Below are 23,727 nucleotides of genomic sequence, written 5' to 3'. Positions count from 1 at the left end.
TGGTAATCCACCTCCCAACCCACACGATAGAAGATGAATAATAATGGTGGATGATGTGTTGTGCCTGCGTGTTATAACAAGGGTTATTTATACCCAAAACGAAGATAAAAGTTGCATAATGTCTGTTTTCCGTGGAATTAAAAGGTTAAATGAAGGCAACGTTGTACAGCACCAGCAGCACCTCGATAGTCCCTCACTGTACCTGTGAATTATTAAGGGTGTGATTTATGACTGTGTAAAGGGTTGTCAGTGTGAAATAAATAATAATCCGTATTTAAACATTTTAATTTATTTTTAATTACATCTTTGGTAAGTACAATGGCTTAGGGTTCCGTGGCCCCAGGTAATTGGTCTTTGGTATCTATTTTGGTGATAGACAGACATAAAGTATACATTTTTGTCATTATCAGTATTCTATAATACTGTCGTCATACCAGAATAACGTAACGAGGAAAATATCAAAGCCATATTGACACATATAAGTACTTATAACATTATTACATGATTTATTGCATAATAATACATCTAAAATTAAATTTGTACAATCCAAATTTTACATTTCAATTAAATTATTCATAGTTCTCGGTTCCTTCGTAATTTTGAAGTCAAATTCGCTGCAGTAATAATATTTTAGGTGTTTATTTGCCGTTCTGAATCTCTCACTCCTTCATACGGATAATTTTGTGACTCAATCCATCTGAACGATATGAATGTTGGATTTATAATATATTCACTTCTAGTGAGGGCAAATACCCATGGTTCATTATTTATAACTTAATTTTATAACTTTAAGCAATAAACCATAAATAAATAGGTAATTGCTACGAAAACATAAATATAATTAACAAGTATTTGGTATCGTTTTATGACTTTATGTGAGAAATAAATACATTATTTTTAATTACAATATTTTTGATAATAGGTATTCCTAGGGCTCCGTTCTTAATTTACAAATCGTATAAAATATTTATTTTAAATACTTTTAATATCTATTACAATAAATCCTTACATTTTACAAAACTGAGACTGTTTTTGTGCTCCTCCAACTTTTATTTTATAATTAGAAGCTATTTTAACATTTTTAATGGCCTCCTAGGCTTTTCTTACATAGACATACGACGATTAATATTATTATAAAACAAAATAATCATATTTTTTCTTGATAATAGATTATTTTATTGAAAATAAGGCAGGTTACTAAAACGAATCTTTGGTGTCTTCTTTATAAATTACAATGTTGTGTGTTTGTTCCTTTTTTCAAATTCAAATTATTAATTTCTATGTTCTCGATTACTCAGCACCTAGACGTATCAAATCGATTGAAACCCTTTGTATGTCTTTGACATCATTCTAATTTACATTAGTATCACACATTGATATTGTACACATCGTACCTACTAAATACAATTTTTGTCAATTTAATTTTGAATAAATATCTACTTATCATTTTTTGATACTCAACACTTTATAGTTGCTGTATTATTTTGACGCGAGCATATATTCATAGTGGCTTCCAATGTAACTTTATAACAATATTACTATAATTATGTCTCTAACCAACATTACGACAATAGATCACTACGATCGCCTATGAAAACACACGTAACACGATAACTTAAGTTCTACCATTATTGTACAACCCTAAAATCTTCTAATACGCCTTACTATCAATCAAGGAGCAAAAAGTATAGGCTTTATGCTCATTTAAGTCATTACTATTGTGGAATGTTAGCATGCGTAAAATATGTGAAATGTCAAATAGGTTCTGTACACAAAATTATAAGGAATACTTTCAAAAATATTTCCATGATGAACATTGATTTTACTCGACTGGGTAAATCTTGATCGAGCGGTAATTTTTTCGAGATAAGAATATTGTAGGAGAATGGTGGGATAAAAATGTTTTGAATGAAATACACAGTATAAATTTACAGTTAGACTACATGTAAGTACTTACGACTGACGTGCGTGCCTACTTGTAAGAAGACGTTCAAAACAAGTGGCGTCATTCAACCAATATTTCCTTTTCCCACACTCTTCAACACGTCGGTAAAACCCACAGATTGATTCCAGCAGTAACCAATTTTACTGATATTTCCTGTTATATTGCCACTTACCAAAGAAATTTGCAAAAAGTTATGATGAAAATAAATATGTACAATGACTCATTTTGTCGATAAACATCTAAGTAAATTATAGTGAATTATTTATTCCACTTAACAAACATTATTCCCACTTTCAAATACACTCTGCTTAAATGACCATCGATCGTTACGTTCGCTCAACATCTCAATTTATCATACACTAGCACGGACGGTTCTCACTCACGTTGGAAAATTCCAGAATAACACCTTTACATTCATAGGCATAAGGTAAATGTACACTGAAACAATTGCCCTCGTTTTGGGAAGGAACTCTGCGCATTTACCAGAAAATCACTCCTCGGCGCTTCCTTATCGCCTTGTGCTACGTCTGCATTATCTCCAGCAGTCACACGATTTGTTTTTGCAGGACGGCAGAACCAGCATCTTTCTGTACGCTTTTCTGTATTCCTTGGATAACAACACGTAAATTATAGGATTTGAACATGATGTTAAATATCGCAGTATATAGCTCCAGATAACTGCTGTAGGAGTTGGTTTCGATACATCTTGGAACACCTGTATTATTGTGATAGGTGTGTAGCATATAAAGAATGTGACCATGATCGCTGTAATCATTGTCAGTAGTCTCTTGTCTTTTGATGTTGGAGCAGCTTTGTCTAATAGTTGTGATTTTCTTAAGTTAATAGTTTTCCCGATGTTTATTATACTGTTTTTTGATCTAGAAGATCTTTCATCGGGAACTGAAATGATCACGCTGAGTGGAGCTCGTAAAGATTGTACTCTTGGATGTTCTGGGGGATTTTCCGGAGAAATTGGCTGTTGGTTGCTTGTGATATCACTATCCGGAGAGGAAGTTGCTATAGAGGAATCATCCTTATCGGGTTGGTGTCTTTTACGAATATTTCCACGGGATTTTGCAGTAGTTTTTCTAACGATGTAGAATATTCTAGCATAGCAGAAGCTTATAGTAATAAAAGGTAATACAAATGCAAACACAAAGAGGAATTTTTTGGGACTGTTGCCGTTGTGGTCCGGTAGAACGACACAGAAACTGGTTGGATCCATTCCAAACCTGCCCCAGGATTCGGTCCAAATTGGTGTCAATAGTGCAAAGGAGAGGAGCCACGTGGTCGCCACTATGATGCCGAGATTCCTCGATGTATATATTCTAGTGAAGAAAAAACCACATTGAAGTATAAAGCAAGATACTTACAGAAAAATGTATATTTTTGCAAAACATGACTATATTGCGGAGATTTTCTGCATATTCAGAAGTCAGGTGAATGTTTAAGGGTTATCTGAATTTAGTTTCAGAGTTTTATCTAAGCTTTCGCCAACTAATAATTATAAAATTGGAGACATTTGGATACTTACTTAGTATATAACTGAGGATGAGATACCATAATGTATCTGTTGATGGTGATGGCAACGATGGTGAAGATAGACACTCCAGCCAAGGCAAATCTCATGAAGGGGAAGAACTGACACATGAAGCCTCCATAAGGCCAGGTCCTCGTCCAGAAGGTGGTCGCAGACATGGGGAGGTTGATGCAGCAGTAGAGAAAGTCGCAGAAAGACAGGTTGATGATGAATATTGCTGTAGCGTTGCGTACCTGCAACAAAAAAGAAAAGTCTTCACTCACTTTTTTAACAAATAACATGAAATATACAAATACCTATCATTGAATAAGTAATGGTTTATTCATTGATGTGTAAAGTAGAATCAAGAAGTAATCAATTTAAGGAAGGAAGTAATCAAGAAATAAATAATTTACAGGAAAATGGTGTTATTTTAATAAGTACTCATTATCGTGTTAGAATCTTTCTGTCGACTTTAATACAGCATGGTCGGGAAACATAAATATCTGAACGCGTTTCATGTCTTGTATTCACTCTGACTCCATCATCAAACATTTTTATCTAATTTAATCTAGACTATAAGATCCCTCTGCTGGGCAAAGGCCTCCCCTTCCTCTTTCCAATTTTCACGGTGTTGTGCGTATTTTGGCTAGTCCTTCCGGCAATCGTCCCAGTCGGCGTGCCATCAAAATGTATACACATAATATAATATATTGCTAATATTTTTATTTATTTTTTTGTTATATATTATAACGAAATTATGTGTGTATTTAACATCTACTCGTAGCTTAACCACAATAACTGACGCGTGAGAATACTATAGTCAAGGCATCGGATAAAAATCTATGAATTTCGTTACTATTATCCCTATTGGACCAAATATAATTAAAAATCTTGTAACTCATTGCAGACACTTTTGGTGTCATTCAACACCAAGAAACAAGACGTGAACTCCTTATTTTTTTTTATCTCGTTTAAGGTACGTCGCATTAACTACTTACCATGACCTAATGAGGTACTTTCCAGACGACGTTCCCCAATAAGAATACAAATGGCGCTGTACAGATTTCTCTTCGTATAACCTTCTAATTTCATGGATAACAGACTTATGTCTATTATGCAACTTTTATCATGTTTTTTGGGTATAAATGTCATTACACCTAGGCACAACACATCTGCCACCCATTATTATTCTGATCTATATAAAGTGCAGCAATATAGGAAGCAACATAATTCTATACGTATTTGAACCAAATATCAAGCAACAATTATTTTTATATATGCCTCTGCTATTAAGTACATTATATTTTTGAATAATTATGTACCTACCCCGAGCAATGAGAAGATAGGTAATTATCACGTTAATTCTGAACAGCGCCATCTATATTTTTTTAGGGAACGTAGCCTGGAAAGTCCCTCATACCACTATATACCTACTGGTTAATTCGCCGAAGGACGTAATATACGATCCCGACGACCCGATTACTCTAGCCATAGAGGCAGCCAATCAGCTCGCGACACCAAACACTTCAGGTCCCCGATACCGACCCTCCCGGCGTGGTCGACGATTTCCCTCATTCAGCGATTATCGCTATCGGCCCACTAGGGTCGATTAATTCTTTCAAATATTTTTCCTCTCAGACGACGCCCTGAGCCGAGGTTCGCGCCCAACTGGGCACCCTCAGGCCTGTTGTCTTAAACGTTGTACCGGGTGAGAGCCTTCAGCGCTCCCCATTTGTCCGGCCAAGTAGTTAATGCCATTCGTTTTAAACGTAGGTATCTATTCACGCGCAATTAGGTCGATTACCAATGGGATATGAAAATAATATGCACGAGCGGAGAGGGTATTGTGTATCTAGCCGTGAAATTTTCATGTAAGTTACCTATGTCATGTTTTTCAATGCTTGGAAACCGCATGCGATTTTAAATTTTAATATTATATTTCAGATATAAAGAGATCCATATACAAGGTCGAAGTAGCTAGTGTGGTTTGTCGTTTTCCTTGTAACGATAAAAACATTTGTAATATTTATCGATTTTTTTGAAAATTTAAAAGGCAATATTTATTTATCCATTTTAGATTTTATGGGTTCCATGGGCGTGTGGCGCTAACAAAGAATAGCGCCACTCCATCTTCTCCTGCGGCTGTCGTATGAGGCGACTAAAGTATAAATGCTATAACAACAACTGGGTTGCCCCCCCCCCAAAGGTAGCTTCCAGTCTGTCTCGGTCCACGATAATCCACCTTCGGTAGCGACGTAGCAAGGCAGTGATGGAAAGCCTTAAAGGCAGTGATAGGGGTCATTTAGTTATCACCGGCTAGACGCAACAAGGATTCCCTGGGAGGGTTGACGTCAGGCAGGCGGCCGGTTGTAAATAAAAGCCGTAACTTTATACAACATGATAGGACGAAATGGAAGAGGTATACACGTTGTGCCGACCCCACTTAGAGTGGGATAAGGGCAGGAGTTCGAATCATAAGTAGCAGCAAGTTGTCTTCCGATTACTTGTAGGTTGAGTATTACATACAGATTGTCATAATGAATAATATTATATTTCTTATAATGAAAATTAATTTTCTAATGTTTTTTTTTATTTAGTAGTTGGGGTTCTAACACTTCAAATGTGCATAAGTATTTGCATAATGTTCACACATAACGTAGATTTTTTTAAGCTTTTTTTTACTAATTCAACTTAGGCATTTAAATCTGAATGGGAAGCAAAATAATCTTACCTTTTTATATCTAGCCAGGGAGATGACAGTGATCAGGTTGCCAGGGATTCCCACCAACATGAACAGTATGCAGGTGTAGGCGGCGAAATCCATAAGGCAGCTCGGATAGGCCTCGAAAAGATGTAAGGCAGCCAACTTCTCATCAGTGTATAATACTTTACTTTCATTCACTTCCATGGCAATATTTTCAATCACTTTATTTTTAATTCTAATAACAAAACCCTAACCGTCGTTTCAGACAATTACCTTACAACTGAGCCATTGACATCATAACTACATAATATTTCAAACAACTTCCCCTAATGAATCAAGTCCTGTCTACCGCATGGGTAAACCAAAACTGATAACGACATACATTTTAAATTGCAGACACTTTATTTTACTAACATTATATTGCTTTCCATCGTTATTGTTCCAATCTCTTATTTTAAAAATTTAAATATCGAACATGTAGAGATAACAGTAAATATTTACGATGCACGCCAACGAAATGACGAAACATAAATAATATCTATAACGCAGCCTTTATAATATTGAACGTTTAAAATTCATCTAAATAACTACTATTACAATTGATGTTAAGGTGGAATGTTTTCTATAGTTGCTTTGAAGAGTTTAATAAACTAGCACGCCTGGTTATTGTTTGTTTATAATAATCTAGATTGCGAACCACAACTTAAACTACTCCATTTAAGATTTTCCGGAACCCACATAAATTGTTTTATAAGTAGAAATTAAAATATGGCTTTACTTTTATATAAGACGCCTTACTTAATCCACTACGCGTTACCACAGAGTATCAATCAATATTCAAGGATAATTATTAATTACTTACGATAAATACCAACACTGCAATGAGTATGTTCCTTAGTTACAAATATTTACAAAGTTCGTCTTACATCCAACTAACGTAGGAAACTTACGTCTCATAACATTCTCCCCTACCCTTTAGCACGATCACGGACGGCTCGCAATTCTAACCAATTTACAAACTTATAATGTACCTAACCTTATTCTATAACACATAAATTATTTTGTAGACAACTTACACCTACAATTTTGTATGAGCTGTGTGCGAAGATCACAGGTAGACCAAGTAATTATGCGGTCAGTGAAAAACCACGCGGTTGTCGAACAAAGCTCAGACATATAAATATGAGTATTATAATTGAATTGTCAAAAGTCTATATGAAGGTGGGATTCGCCCACATGTTGGCTGATGATCAGCCGGTCACTATTAGTCACGGCGGGCGCTTCTCAGAGGCACCATCGCCGGATGGACGTCACGCCCAGCGACGACACATCAGCAGGTTCTTGTACGCCTGCCGGTACTCGCTTGACATCACCACATAAATAATCGGGTTGATACACGTTGTCAAATATATCAGCAAGTACCCCGCGATGTTTGCCACCGGATGCGATGTGAACTCTCGAAATATCTTCGTCAGTGTTATGGGTAGATAACACACCCAAAAAGAGAGCATTATTGCCATTATCATTTTTAGTAGTTTCCTGTCCTTGTGCGTGAGGCGAGGGGGTTTTATGGATGCTGGGGAGCGTCGTAGCACAACGGCGGCTTGTCGCAGTCGTTTGGCTGTCTCCCCGCCGCTCGGTGTGCGGGGTTTTGCGTCAAGAGCTGATTCTTCATCGTGCCCATCTAGCGTGTCTACTCCAGAGGAGGACGATCGCTCCGGGCCGGGAGTTGGAGGGTAGTGCAGCGCGGGAGGCGCGAGCAATGCTCTCTTCGGCGGAGCGACATGAGCATTCCCGTTCTCAGGACCAGGGGAGCGTTCTAGGGCTGTCGACGCGGATCCTACCGCTGAATCTTCATGTCCAGTTCGAGCTCTACCTTTCGCTGGTGCTCGAGACTTTTTCGCCGCTTCCCTCACGATGCAAAATATCCGAGCGTAGCATATAACTATGGCTAAACAAGGTAGCATGAATGCTCCCACAAACAGAAATTCCTTCGGGGATCTATTGTTTTGGTCTGGTAGTATGGAGCAAGAGCCGATTGTCGGATCTAAGCCGAAACGGCCCCATTTCTCTAGGAATGTTGCTATTAGAGCTCCGAAAGAGAATATCCACGTACTGGCCACCATAACAGCCAAATATTGCCGCTTGTATAGCCTGCAAACAGAATACGGTAGAAATGAAAAAAATAAAATCTGAATGAACACAGCGCGCGTTGCATGGGAAACAAAATTTTCGTGGAACTTTACAAAGGTATAGTAACAACCTACAAAATCTCATTCCGTATTCAGAAAACAAATATTGCACCTGTTTCCTCGTTATTTGAAAGAAAAAATACATGTAACTTTATTATTGAAACATTGGAATTTACATTTTCACTTGTTTTTATATCTGAGTAAATACTATTAGATGGCAAATAAAGAACTGATCAGACGAGAAAATCGTTGAAGCAATTGAATAAGTGTCAATGTTCGTATACTGGACAAAAACCTTACTACAAAACAAAGGTGTCACTTACTTGGGGTATACTCTAGGATGTGAGATCATGACGTATCTATTAATAGTGATGGCCAGGACAGTGAAGAGTGATACAGCGACCAGTGCGTATCTGGCGAGCGGGAACATCCGGCAGAGCGTGCGCCCATGCGCCCACGACCGCCTCCAGAACGTGGACGCGGCCAGGGGCAGGTTGAAGCAGCAGAACAGCAGATCCGAACATGACAGATTCATTATGAACACCGCTGTTGCATTCCGCACCTAGGAAAAATAAATTGTTTCCTTTAGGAAAGTAGGATAATGTAAGTGAATAATTTGTATTTCTGGTAAAGTAATGTTATGTTATGATGCAAAGAGTTGTATCCGTGTCTGAAGAAAATAATTATTTTGTTTCATTTGAGAAGGTCGATTTTTAATATAATATAGGGTGACACTGTAACGAAACCTTTGGGGGATTATTCAGGTCATGATTCTGAGTTGAAATCAAGCGGAATATCTTGTCGGAAAAACCATGACTTTTCTTGTGTTTTTATTTTAAATTATTTTCAGTTACATACTTTTGCGACGGAAAATTTCACTTGATATCTACTCAGCACCATCCCTCAAAATTTTCGTTACGATGTCACAAACACCCTGTATATTTTTTAAAGAATGTTACATGGCGTAATTGTAGAGCCAGCAGGTTTCATGGAAGCAGAGGGTTAAACAATAACTGAAAACGAAGAGATTATTGATTGGAGTCATATTAAATACATGATAGCCTCTGCCAGACGCTGACTATTGTCTTCATGTTATTCATATATGTATAAACGTAAATAAAGTGTTTATAATCGAATAGTTTTCTCATTAATCTTTCGAACGCCGGAACGCGGATCTCGACCAGACACAATGTAAAATCTATTGTGTCTGGTATCTCGGCATATGAGAGGTTAATTGAAGTCGAAACAAATCACTTTCTAAATAAACCTTTGAAAGGTTTATCTTTCTTTAGCTTTAGTTTATAATTTAAAATTATTCGTTACTTAATGTTTGAATAATGAATCAGGACAATGGTGCTGTATAAATTATGCAAACTAAACTAATATTAACTCTTATCATTTCGCATACTCATTGATATACTCGTACTAGGTAGTATCGTTAAGCGTCTACTGACCTAGGGCACGGGAGATATATTTCAATGTCGTTTATCGAACATATTGAATAAATCATGTTTCTGCGCGACATCTGATAACATTACAATGAAACACGTATTTTGCCCAGATGGATCTAGTTTAAATGGACACACAAAATACGTCAATAATTCTTATGGGAGTAAGCATAGCCCAAACACAATTTGCATTCACTCTTGGCATAACATTAACCGATTACCTACGTAATAGGCAGTTCCCCATTATGTAGGATATAATTCATCATGTTTCAAACAACATTATTTTCTTAACTCATGGTCACACCCTGAATACTCCAAACAAAAGCTTTATTGTTACCGTGTGCCGCCGTAAGTGCGAGTGTGACGCAGTCCGCGCGCTCTCTCCCTTACTCCTTAGCGGCTTACAGCCATTTAACACCAAAGTAAGATCCAGAAGGGGTAAGGTCAGCGCCCGATATGAATTGGTGCGGGGCGGAGTGTAAACATAACAACAAGAAAACGCAGATTTTTTGTTGAATATCGGTCTGTTTCATTTGAATCGTGAATCTTCCGGAACTATGTTTATAAAATGTTACAAAATTTCTAAAATGAAAACGGATTCATGATATTTTGTTTAATAAAATACGCGATCCATTTCACTTGAAACCATGATGTTGGCCTTAAGTAGAACACGCGCACTTACCCTATTCACTCTAGCTTTGAAAACTTCAAGATTATAAAGTTTAATTTAAGTAAGTAGAAAATGGTGCAAAAAAGAAATAAATGTTCGGTAGCAGTGTGTCTAGCTTGGCCTTTACTAACACAGTTGGCTAGACCATTATAGACGGCTAATAGAAAGCTCGGTGAAGTGTGGGTACTCAATTCTTTTTGCGATGGATGTAAGTACCTCTGACTAGTGAGGATCTATGTAATAAATATCGAAGCTGTAGAAATTATTATCTCTCTCTCTTTATTTAAGAGCTGCGCTCTTTTCGGTGGAGTAATCGCCATTCCTCTCTTCTTCCCGCCAAAACCTTCACCTCCTGATACGACACGACCTGCACCTTCTCTTTTATTTGTTTCATAAATGTTTTCCTAGGTCTACCCCTTCCTCTATTCCCTTCAATTTTTCCTTCTATGGTGTTAGAAATTAGTTTATAAGTACATAATGTAGAATGCTATTTATTTTCTACTAAGTGATAAGTAATCTATTAAGTTATCTGATATGTATGTTTGTCTTATCTAATTATAGTTACAAGTAACTGTTAAGTAAGTATAATTAATTATACATCGTAGTACTTAGTAATTACTTTGCGGCTTACGTTTGTTTATGGTTATTGATTGACGATTACTCGTGGATAATTTCGCATTGTTGATAAGATATTAATGTACAAATGCAATAAATACGGTACATTCCATTTATTATAAGTATATTTATTGTAAGTATATTAAAATAATCTACCTATATAGTATTTTCACCGTACGCAGGCGTCCGAAAATTAAAATTACGAATGAAACATTATTCATTAAATATCTACGAATATGTTTAATATAAATAAGATAATTCCTTTTTCACAGAATACTATTTGAAATCCTAAAAAGTCTGAGTGAAAAAGATTTGTAAATTGTTTGTATTAGATAGATCAGAATCGGTCGGCCTAATCTCGACTGATAGATACATCACTATGCTAATGAATGTCACATTGTAAAACTTTATATTGAAATGTAATTACTGTCTTGTTTAATACACTGGCCTGCGCAATTAAGTACTACAGTTTTGAAATTATAATAAATTTGAAACGAAATGTTACAATTGTATAGTTAGTTAACTACAAAGAAAGCTGATAAAACATCTATAAAACTTTTTATTTTAAATCTATTACCTGCTACTTCCTTCAGATGCAGAATTGTATTAAGAGCATTCGACCATTTGATTTAAAAAGTCAAATGAAAAAAATATATTTAAATTTTACAAGTGTATTACTTAATTGTGTAGGCCAGTACATTGGAAATAAATAATAATACCTAATTTGTTAATACTAACCTTCTTGCAGCGCGCTAAAGCGACGATGGTGATTAGGTTGCCCGGGATGCCGACCAGCATGAACAGCACGCAGCAGACGGACGCAAACCGTAACAGCCCATCGGGGTAGTCCTTGAACAACTGCACCGCCGCCAGCTCCTCGTCTGTTGAGTACTCCTCAAACCCCAAGCTCACGTTCCGATCCACGTCACTCGCGAACGTACTCTTCGGTATACTAGGCAGCAGATCACCCATCTTAACCACACCATACACATAATTCCCTATCAGCGGCACGAGTATCCTTCTCCATAGTTTAGGTGGGTACGCGCGCGGGCCTCGTCCGCAACTGATAACTGCAAGTACCCGAGAACTTGATGCGTTCTGTCAATAGACTGCAGTAATGTGTGCGTTGATAACGCATTTTGTCCAAGCTATCGGGTCACAGCTGCTCAGGAAGTGTCGTCATATCAGCGCCGGTCCGCTCGATGACTGTATCTGTAAAGATAAAAGAGATTTGTTTATTTCGGACGCTCAAGTTATTGATAAGCGTAATTGATGCAGACAATGTCTACTGAGAAATCTTATATTGGAACTCTTGTGTTGGACCTTTGACACTAATGTAACTTTATGTGCTAGTGTAATGTGATAACACGTCTTTTACATAACAGTGTTTGTGATAGCGACACGAGACGGGTGCCAAGGGACAGTCTGTCCCTACCACTCACTATCGCACACATACTAGTCAAGGGAAGCACTCTGTGGTAGTAAGCTCTTTTCCAATGTTTTTATGAATTGAAATGGAAGTGCCCGGTGGTCTATGCATTTAGTTTTTGTATCCAGCAGCTTTTAACGCGTGCTAAATTACGTTATGTTTATCTATTGTAGCCCATTTGGCTGGGATAGCGCAAGCGGGAAAATTAAATGGAGATTTAATCTGCGCAGCATTTTGCAGCATTTCGTTGTAATCAAGTCTTAAGGATAAGTAATATTGTTTAATAAAAACGTGAATTTCCTTGTGTTGAGTATTTTATTCAATATTTACCGTAAATAAATCTATTGTGACGTCAAATGTATATGTAAAGTGCGCATTGGGAGTGTAAACAGAGCTTGAATGTGGATAGGTATTTTACCATGCACTTGCGCTATTCTGACTAGAACGAGACTTAATGAGAGTGGGAATAAATAGTGTTGGACACGATTGTGAGGCACAGATCTTTGTTTGTTCCTTAATTGGATTGTGGTTGGATGAAATTGATGCAGTTAGATTTGATTAAGATTTGGTTAATTATATTTTTCAGACGCCAAGATGGAATATATTGTGTGGCGGGCGAATGATAAATGCATTTCTACTCGCAGTACTTTTAGCCTCATGTGCAAGTCTACTCCGAAAGAACAATCTTCTTATCGTGTGGGTTGTGAGGTGGAATACCAACCTCAACCCTGGTATCATCATCATCATCATCAGCCCATTAACGTCCCCACTGCTGGGGCCTCCGGATCGTGAGCCCAACGCTCAACCACTAGACCACGGAGGCCGTACGAAGGAACAATGGACTGATATTTGACGTAGGAGATGCGTGTAGGTATTTCTTTGGGTAATTAATTATTGTCTGTCAAAACAAAACATTCGCGTTTGGTTGTGACGAGCTGACTAATTGGGAAAATGAAAAGGTTGTTGGCCTCTGTAATTCGCGAAATTAATATTATATTTGAGAGATTGAGGAGCTTCTTTGCTGAACTGGGAGCGAATAAAAACCAAGATCACAATACAATACACAAACTCTTTATTGCATGAAAGTTACATATCACAGGAATACATATTAAAGAACCATACAAAAGACGGCCTTGTTCTTAACGAAGCAACTTCTTCCAGGCAACCAAAGAACACCTTCAGCTGCTTGTCTTCCTAAGCCTGTCGTAAACTTCGACAAAGGTCCCTTAGATAGTGTCCCTTATAAAACGATGGACAATTGTTATGGACGATATCTTGATTCCTTGTCACCATAAGGCTCATCATATGCATCTTAGGACTACGTATCAACAGATGTCCTCCGATTATATGTGGCTCTGCCCACCCCATTGGGGATTTCGGGCGTGAATTTATGTATGTATTGAGGAAACAGTTTGCATACGTCATAAGTATACTTAGGTCATTGATAAAATGTATAAGTACCTAAAATTAGCAATTCCATTAATTGTGTAATAAATAATGCAATATTAAGCATGTATATTAGGTATATTTAGGTTTTTCCTATCTAACGAATGGCGGTGGTCATCATATTTATATTTGAATGATCACTAATTTGAATAGTCACTGTGGTTCTGTGGTACGGTCACGAGCATTAATATGTATAAACTTTGGTACCATGTCACATTAACTTTTTTGACAAATTGAACTGTAAGTCTCACTAAATGTCAAACATGTTAGTGCGACAGAGTCCTGAAGTGGGTACATTATATTGCTCATGACCATGACTGTACACCGGATTGCTTCTCAAACAGAGACCGCCGGTTCGAACCCCGGTACCGATCTTGCACCATCATCATCAGTTAAGAGCCACGCTCTTGTCGGTGTAGCATTTTCCATTCCAGTCTATCAAAGGCCAATGCCTTGACTTCCCTATAAAACACGACGTTAACCTTTTCTTTAATCTGTTCCATGTAAGCTCATCTTGCACCAATGAGTTATTAATGCAATTTTCATTAACGTTGGTTCGACCATTACAGATGGTGATAAGGCTCTTCGCATATCACGTTGGTATATCAGAAAGGTCAGTGAGGTGTGGGTACTTAGTTCATCTTGCAATGGTTGTAGCTCTGACTACCCCAATAGGGGTATAGTCGTGAGCTTATGTTGTGTGATTATTTAGGCTATCATCATATTTATATTTGAATCGGATTATGGGACATTAATTTGAAAAGGCTGGCAATTCTCATACTGACAGACAATTCATGGCTCTCTTAAGTTCGATAGAAGTAGAATAGAGTTAGATGAACTCTGCATTGAATCAGAATCAGAACCATTGAAGGAATTTATTGAAGGTGAATTTTAACATTTTTGTTTCTACGTCATTTCGCAAGGTGTTATGGCTGAGAAGAAAAAAATACAAGAAACTGCAACAGCAGTTTAAATCAATGTACCTACGTACTAAGAAAATATTACAAATTATTTAATAACTGCAGGAACACATTCAATACCAAGTAATTTTGTCATTTATGTAATCATTAATCTTATAATCATCTATCTATTTATCTAGTAACTGTTTATGTAAGTATGTTTCTTTTGTGTGGAATAAAGAGTTGTTGTAGTGTTAAGATTTTTTACATAAAGTAAGCTTAACATACCCTCCACCCCCGGTTAATTGAGGGGAGGTCTATCCCCAGCAGTGGGACATATGTATATAGGTTGTTTATGTTATGCTTAGCATGCGTGTGTCTACAGTTTATCTATAAAACCGGCATAGTACCCGCGCGATTGTCGTTTTTTTATAAAACTGTTAAGTAAACAGACAGTGTGCTTGTCTGATAGGCGTAAGATAGGACCCAGGGACAAGGGTTGAAGACTTTCATTTTAATTAAATAAAAATCCCCATATCTTGGTAAAACAGGCACGTAATAAATAACGGGGCTTCGTGGAGTTTGTGGACACGTCAAAGAGGTCGTGACTAGACGAGTTGATAGTAATCCGCAACTAGGGTTTGATAAGGCGTATTGATACATGTCTCACGCCCGTAGTCCCCAATGGGATGGGCAGAGCCACAAGCAATCAAAAGGCAACATGCAGCCACATTTGATGAGAAATCTGACGAACCGAAATTACATACATCACATACATACTGGATGTTGTGCCATGCTCTTGTCGGTGTATTCTCCATGCTGCTTTCTTAGGGAAAAATAGGGCAGTGGTTTCCGTCTTACCTTCTTGATCACGTAAGAAAGGTTAAATAGAAAATCTAATGGGTGAATATCAAAATGTCAAGTTTGGTAGCGAACTTTCATATTATTTTTTCGTGAAAAATTGGGTTCCGACATGAAAAAGGATAGTTCTAGATACGAGGTACCTTGTTCCTCGTAGCTCTTTACGTCTTTGTTGTTAGGCACAGTACCTAAGCAGCATTTTTCACCCGATTTTAATAAAATAAGCGGAATCCATTAAAATATAAAATTGCTAAAAATATTATCCCTTAATAATTCGGCGGAAACTGACTCCATGATATCATAATTAACACATACATGGATACCTGCATCGTCGTATATTTATAACATTATTATTATTTATTAGGTCAGTTTACGCTCATTATGCACCGCGACAGCGCAGCGTTTACGTAGAGAAAAGCGTACAATACAATACAAAAACGGTTTATTGCACATATAAACACAACACTAAAAACAATTACAAAAGTAACAAGAGAAGCACAATCGGTGTCCTTATTGCTAAATAGCAATTTATTTCAGGAAACCTTAGGGTGAAAGAACTTGCTACATATTGGAGTCGGGGACGATGCAATACAGGTATAAGTAAATAATGCAATATAATTTAAAATGATCTACTTAAAATAACACATACTTAAATTACCTAGCGTACCTAACGTTTGCCTTACATTGGTACGACCGGGACTTTACAGTCTTCAATGACCCTTACTTAGCTTCTAAGTCAACCGTTTCAAAGTGCTCACAATTAAAGCTTCCTATAGTTGAGTGCATTTCCTCAATAATTCAGTGGAAATAATCGCCGATAAAATAAGGTTAAAGCTAAATGGTTCGTTTGACAGCTGTGAGAGTTATGGACGACCCAACCTGGAGCGATCGCCCACAGACGGACGTCTGTCCGTCAATCCCTGCTCAAGCTCTTTCGAAACGAAAGACCTACCTAAGCTTTGAATATCTAAAAGGGTTAACCCATGTTAAGTGTATATTAGGACGATTGGTATACACTAGGTACCTACATCTATATACGTCTATATCTACGTTCGTAAAATAGCTACTCCAACAAAAAACCATCTATTCATTAAACCATTTTTGGAGTATATACAACTAACCTAGAGAGCTCCATCCGCCAGACCACTTCAATAATTCTGTTGTAAATAATTTAATATACTTACTTAAATGTAATACAAAAGTAATTTGAAAAATGAAGGCTATGAAATAAGGGGTAATGGAATCGTCCTTATTCCTGAAATGTTTAAATATTTAGGGTCTTAAGTGAATTTTCGTGTACTGGATATTATTATGAAATATTGTACGGTTTTTATGCATATAAGTCTTGTCTGTTTTATACCTCTGGATATTTGTGAAAGGCTCGTAGATATTTGAATTATAATATAATTTCAAAATCTTTAATACATTACTTACCTAATTAAAGCACATAATAGCGGGTTCTTACCGCGTTTAAATGGGGATATGGGATGGGTTTATGGGGATTACTTACCTATTAAATAATCATTATCTCCGCTAGCGTGTTTTACAAAAGTGACTGCCTCTAATCTTGCAATTCATAAAAGGAAAACCAGCCCAAAACAGGTTAGTTCACAAAACTCTGAAACGCATGTCTCGGAAATGTCGGTTACCTCACGATGTTTTCAATCACTACGAAAACGAACTAATTGGTTAAGGCCAGTACTAGATTCCAACTTGTGACTACCCAGTGAGAGTGAAAGCGTTCTCTCAACTGGACTAACCACGGCTCAAAAAAGAAATTAATAAGCATATTCTTCGTTGTGCCATTTTTCGTTAATGTTCTTTCAAATATTACACAAACGTTATTAAGCAATCAGAACATTATTTAAGAGACAAAAATTAGGGACAATTTCACGCTTAAAACGTTGAAATAAGACAGGGAGGGATCGGAGTTAAGCAGAGCGTGGCATCAAATATTAAGCTACCAATTAGGTTCGAAAAAATGAATGTTAAGTAGAGCTTGAATACGCTAAACAGGGCATCCTGTAGGGTAGAAGATGACCGTCAACCCAGTTTGGTGATGACCCAAATACAGCGGGATCCTTAATGAATTCGCTTACGTAGATGTAGGATTGGAATTTAACATACATCAGCTGTTTAATATTTTATATATTCTTCATATTACACATATATCATATTGTTCTCAAATCCTTTTAAAATAATGTTAAATGGACAGATTCCATTTTATTATTTTGAAAACTCTTTCGACTGCACGAAGATTTTCGACATTACTTAAGTACTTACCTATTTTTTGTCGCATGTTTATAAGGACTAGTCAACTGTCAAAATGTAGGTTGATCATTATAATACCTTGTTCTAATGCCATTTGCATCTCAGTTTAATCGAACCAAAAAAAAATGCTTACAGAGCTTCTGTTTTACAGATAGAAAGGAATCTTTTGAATATCGTTAAAGTCATGCAGACAGATTTCATTTTTATTATTTTACAAGCTCCGCCAAATCGAATGGACGAACGAGTTGATCTTATTGACTTCAGGGGAGCTATACCTTCATGAATGTGTAATATACGGCCGTCAGTCAGTAGGGCAACGGAGCAACAGGTACGTGTTTGATCTCAGTACTTAAGTACATAAAGTATTTTTCTTTCTTTCTTCTACTTTCTTCTTTCTACTACTTGGACTCTTTATTTAACGGCAATTAAGAAGCGAGACAGAAGGATTTCAATACTTTCAAGAATGCCTACAGGGATGTTCTGAACCCGAATCTATATTGCTTCTAATTATTTTATTTATATATATTATTTTATTTATTAAATAAAATAATTAATAAATATGCAAACAAAGGGCCACCCCATGATCCCAAGTGTCGCATTATGAATCATAAGTCAATGGTTCGTGGTAGCTATTGTAACTTAGGATTTCTTGCAAATTGTTGTTGTAAGGTGTGTTAGTAAGTGGTTTCCTTCTTTTCAATTCTGAATAATTGACACTTTATACACAGTGTTAGTGACACCGTGCAATAAGCTTCAAAAAACAATAGTTTTGTAGTCTTCACTTCTTTCGTTCACGTCTTTTGTTTGTAATTCTGTATTTCCTATGTGTGCAATAAAGTATTTGTTATGTTCAATCTACGTTCAATAGGAATTATGCAGTACTCGTATTCAAGCAGTAGAAACACTATACCGCTTTCCTGTTCTACTGTACTTCATATATGCACAGTCAATGGTTAATTATGGTTTTAAGAAAATAATGCCTCTCGCTGCAAAGGTAGAGCTGTCCCTTTTATCACACAGCATAATCCTTTAGAGCTTTGGCTTTTACTATTATTTTTAGAAATTGAAGCTCCATTCCCAATGTCATCGAGACAAGATGTTGTATGGCTATTCAGAATATTTATAATCTATTTATTTTCAGCCGGAAACGCAGCAGGATGCCTACTAGCGTAGCCAGCTTTCTTCTTAAACAAGGAGCGGCGGTTCCAATCCCGGTATCGGACATGCACCAATGAGTTATTAATTTATCTTCAGTACAGTTTTCACTAAAACAATTGGCTCGACCATTATAGATGGCGATATGGCTCACCACATATCACGTTAGTCTAACAGAAAGCTCGATGAGGCGTAGGTGTGAGTGCTTAGTTCATCTTGGGATGGATGTACCTCTGACTACCCCGATTAAGATATAGTCGTGGGCTATGTTATGTTAGGAAAAGCTGACGACAAGTGTCGAGAGCTTCTGTTAACTCCGTTGATAGTAAAATGCTGTATGTAGGTATGAGGCTTAAGGTGTCATAGAAAGTTTCTCTTTCAAGAAGTTCTGCAAGGTTCAATATTATATTAAGGTGAGAACTTAATTCAACTCGATTGAACCTGTCCTCGCTCTACGTGGGCGATGACGAGGGGCCTTTAAATATTTTCCGGATAACGCTTGACATCTTTCGCAAAGGATTTTCGGTACCTAAGTATGTCAGAATCCAAGACAACAGTTTATTTGACGGCAGATCTATAATGTAGTGCTTTGTAAAATGTATTATAGCTCATCACTAATTTAAGAGCCACGCTCTTGAAGGTGTAGCATTCCCCATGCTACTTTTTTTAGGGAAAATAGAGCAGTGGTTTCCCTCTTGCCTTCCGCCCCGCAGTACTCTGACGCGAGTGGGATTGCGCCCAGAGTGATCTATTCTAAAGCCGTACTAGGACTCCAGTCTTCGGTCTCTGAATAGTACTGACTGTTACTGCTGCCGTATGTCAGATTCCAGGTAAGGATTATAGCTGTACTGTACGAAATGCCTATTTAGAGCTTTTATTCGCGCCAGGGAACAATTGCGTATCATGGTTTTTACAGCGACTCCCCGAACGTCCATTCCTGCTACGGCGAGTATCGTTATAGCGAGTGACTCTTAGTCGCGTCTGTCATTTGTTACCACATAGAATAAATATTTTGAATGAAATTGCATTATTGATGTGAAAATGCGAAGATTTTTTCTTTATAAACTATCTATCTCTGTAACTACCTACATTAAAAAAATGCAGCAATGCACTCGTCGTATATAATTTATCTACGTTATAGTTTTACGACATACCTACATACAACTACCTACTACCTACATAAAATACGATCCACATACCTACAAAGCTTTCAATCTGCAAAAATTTTCCAGAAAATGAGAAATCACATGCTTACGTCCCGTTTACCTGACGTTTGATTCTTAAAAATAGCTTCGACACATGCTTTACTCTGCGCGAAATTGGGATACATTAAATAATAAACATCCGCGTGAGATGTGGTAATACATTGGAGAATTTTATAGCATTGTATAAGTATAAAAAAAGTCCGGTTTGCTTTTCAAGTGGGGAGCGCCGGTTTGAAGCCCGGTACTGGACTTGCACCAAATATTCTCCAAACCACCACCGGTTGATTGAGGGGAGACGTAAATTGTATAACAGTATTTTATGTTTTTTTTTTTTAAAAAAGAACATCTAGGGCCCTGTGCCGAGATTTTTCTTGTAACTTCTTTTCCCCGGCTATACAGGTTGTGAGAAGCCGCAGTAGTTTTAGGTGGATGAGACGTTCGTTATGTAAAACTTGACGATTTAAAGTGTGACTATGTTACCTACTGAATAAATATAGACTCCCCTCAATCACCAGGTGGGGTTCGGAGAATATTTCATATATCATACATACGTGTATTTTCTTTATAATTAAGTAATATCGGCGGAATTGAGATTTCACAAAAGCTGTTAATCAAGAATTAAATTGAATACTATTCCCTCAACATCGTGTAGCCCAGTTCCAGTTGTAGGTACGTATTAGCTATATTACACAGAGTAGTGGTAAGTGGTTTGTGGAGTGCTACGTACTTAGCTGTAATTTCTTCCACTTCGTTGCACTGAAAAGCAAAGGAAAATGTAAATTAAAACATAAATAACACAGTAAACAGTTATAATTCAAAGTAATCTGTCTAAAATTTAGTTCTTAGGGCCTTATCCTATATATGTTACGACTGCGCAACCAATTTGTACCAGGCAATAACCGAATTCCGAATAATCATCATCTCCCTAGCGTTATCCCGTTTTCTACGGGGTCCCTTAACCTAACCTGAAGATTTGACAGATCCGATTTTTGACAGAAGCGACTGCCTGTCTGACATTCCAACCCGCGAAAGGAAAACCAGTCCAATACAGGTTAGTAAAGTTCACATACCTCTGAAATGCATTTCTCGGGGATGTGGGTTTCCTCACGATGTTTTCCGTCACCGCTGAGCAAGTGATAATCATTTATGATCCAAATATGAACTCGAAAACAAATTCTAAAATCATTTGTTTAGGCCTATGCTGGGATTCGAACCGTGTTCTACCAACTGGGCTACCACGGGTCTTCCGATTCTGAATAATATCCATAAATAATTTCATATAAAATGTCGCTTCCCAGCCCGTAAAGCATCGCCTTGCTTTGGACTTACGTTGGTATTTGTTTTATTGTATAGATAGGTACCTATTATACGTAGAACTCTAGCTTCACATAGTGTTAGGTACCTACTTTAACTCCTTAAATACAATATATTTTATTATCGAATATGGCGTGTCAGTTTGATCGAGCGCTGAAAATAAAAGAACCAGGTGTACCTGTAATAATTGTGACAATAAGGTTCTGGACAGTGATCGATGTCCCGTAATACAGGAGAAATCGATTTCCACAGTAGATTGCTATATAGAATTGAACATGTTTACTTGTTACATTACATACATACATACATACATAAACTCACGCCTATTTCCCACCGGGGTAAGCAGAGACTATAGAACACACACACTACACTAGAGACTTGTTACATTAATATATAAAATCACGGTCCCGATCCCTAATGGGGTGGGCAGAGCCACAAGTAATCACAGACAATTTGCAGATTCTGTTGATACGAAATACTAAGATGGGTATAATTATATGAGAGACCTTTAACACGCCTGGGACATAGAACACTTAGCAGTACGTATAATATGCCCTGAAACAAAATAATTTGGTTATTGTTTACAAAAAAGTGACTACCGAACTATACTGGGTGTTAGTGACATCGTAACAAATACTGAGGGGGATGATTCAGACCATGATTCTGAGTTAAAATCAAGTGGAATTTTCCGTCGCAAAATTCATGTTTTTTTTAAATATTTTTTTAATTATTTTCAATTCTATACTTTTGCGATCGAAAATTCCACTTGATATTAACTCAGAATAATGAGCTAAATGAGCCCCCTCAGTATTCGTTACGATGTCACTTACACCCCGTACAAGTACATACAGGTAGCCATACAAGTAGGTATGGGTGTTAGTGACACTGTATCGAATACTGAGGGGGATGGTTCAGACCATGATTCTGAGTTGATATTAAGTGGAATTTCCTGTCGGAAAATTCATCCAAATTTTTGTGTTTTTTAAAATTATTTTCCATTCCATACTTTTGCGACGGAAAATTCCACTTGATATCAACTCAGAATAATGGCCTGAATCATCCCTCAAAGTTTTCGTTACGATGTCACTAACACCCTGTATACTTCCAGTAACAAAACTGTTAAGTTAATAAATAATAAAAGGTGAAAATAAAGCTGCTTCTCTAAAGAAATACGATATACTTAATAACAAACTTTGCTAAAATATTACTGGTCATTGACAGTCCAAAAGTCACTTTTTTTGTATACGTTGTACATGGTATTAGTGACATCGTAACGAAAAATAGAGGGATGATTCAAACCATGATTCTCAGTTGATATTAAGTGTAATATTCCATTGAAAAAGTATAGAATTGAAAATAATTAAAAAGAACTTACTTAAAACAAATCGTGAATTGAAATTCCACTTGATATCAACTCAGAATCATGTTCTGAATCATCCCCCTTAGTATTCCTTACGATGGTACTAACACCCTGAATAACCAAACATTTTTTCGATGTCTGTACTCAAACGGATAACATCGTGGTATATTCAAAATTATTCTTATTTCCCAAACCGCGCATGGAACGACAAGGAAAGTGTATTATAATATACATAATGTAACTCATAATTCGGGGTTATGCTTGTAAATAAGTGTTATACACTGCGTACCTATCATTTTTTGCTAACAGGCCTGGAGGCTTGCCAAAACCATCGTTTTCTGTCTACAAACATCTACAAAGAAAGTAAAACGTTTCGACAACTTCGAATCTGGTCAGTTTGGGGAAAATAAAGTTGCTTCTCTAAAGTAATGCAATATAACTATTTAATAATGAATAATTGTGTAAGAATTTATTTTATAACTAACTTGTTATATTCAGGCTAAAAAATAATAAGTAAGTAAAATATTTTTTTTCTTCATAAGGACACAAAAAAAACTGTTACAATAAAAACCCCACAAAACCATAATCCTCGGGTTGTCTGTGGGAGTGCAGTTCGCTTAAAATATTATGCATAAAATACAGGTAATTTATAGTTAAGAGATCTTTTGCATAAGATGTTTAAATAAAGAAA

General features: G+C 36.8%; 2 protein-coding genes across 2 annotated transcripts in view; both read right to left on the bottom strand.

The window, feature by feature from the left end:
- Positions 1-269: 269 nt before the first annotated feature.
- LOC126373152 (G-protein coupled receptor moody) overlaps positions 270-23,727 on the bottom strand; it is a 95,010-nt gene continuing 71,552 nt past the window's right edge. The window contains exons 3-7 of the mRNA XM_050019180.1: positions 11,835-12,308; positions 8,687-8,925; positions 6,199-8,325; positions 3,480-3,718; positions 270-3,273 (exon numbers count right to left, since the gene is read on the bottom strand). Of these exons, the coding sequence (XP_049875137.1) occupies positions 7,482-8,325; positions 8,687-8,925; positions 11,835-12,068 (1,317 nt within the window). The 5' untranslated portion in view covers positions 12,069-12,308 and the 3' untranslated portion in view covers positions 270-3,273; positions 3,480-3,718; positions 6,199-7,481. The remainder of the gene's footprint in view (positions 3,274-3,479; positions 3,719-6,198; positions 8,326-8,686; positions 8,926-11,834; positions 12,309-23,727) is intronic.
- LOC126373448 (G-protein coupled receptor moody-like) lies at positions 2,478-6,375 on the bottom strand. The gene is made up of 3 exons (XM_050019606.1): positions 6,199-6,375; positions 3,480-3,718; positions 2,478-3,273 (listed from the first exon to the last, which is right to left on the bottom strand). The coding sequence occupies exons 1-3, from the start codon at positions 6,373-6,375 to the stop codon at positions 2,478-2,480; spliced, it is 1,212 nt and encodes a 403-aa protein (XP_049875563.1).

The sequence above is a fragment of the Pectinophora gossypiella genome, chromosome 15 (genome assembly GCF_024362695.1).
Source record: "Pectinophora gossypiella chromosome 15, ilPecGoss1.1, whole genome shotgun sequence".
Taxonomy (NCBI): Eukaryota; Metazoa; Arthropoda; class Insecta; order Lepidoptera; family Gelechiidae; genus Pectinophora; species Pectinophora gossypiella.
The sequence above is the reverse complement of the archived record's forward strand: the minus strand, read 5'-3'. Positions and strand labels throughout refer to the sequence as shown.

What these genes read in the sequence shown, in the direction of transcription:
- LOC126373448 (XM_050019606.1), bottom strand. Translation starts at nt 6,375, where the DNA reads ATGGAAGTGAATGAAAGTAAAGTATTATACACTGATGAGAAGTTGGCT. An exon ending in CCCTGGCTAGATATAAAAAG is followed by an intron (nt 3,719 to 6,198) that starts GTAAGATTATTT and finishes TTTTTGTTGCAG; the next exon opens with GTACGCAACGCTACAGCAAT. An exon ending in CATCCTCAGTTATATACTAA is followed by an intron (nt 3,274 to 3,479) that starts GTAAGTATCCAA and finishes TTTCTTCACTAG; the next exon opens with AATATATACATCGAGGAATC.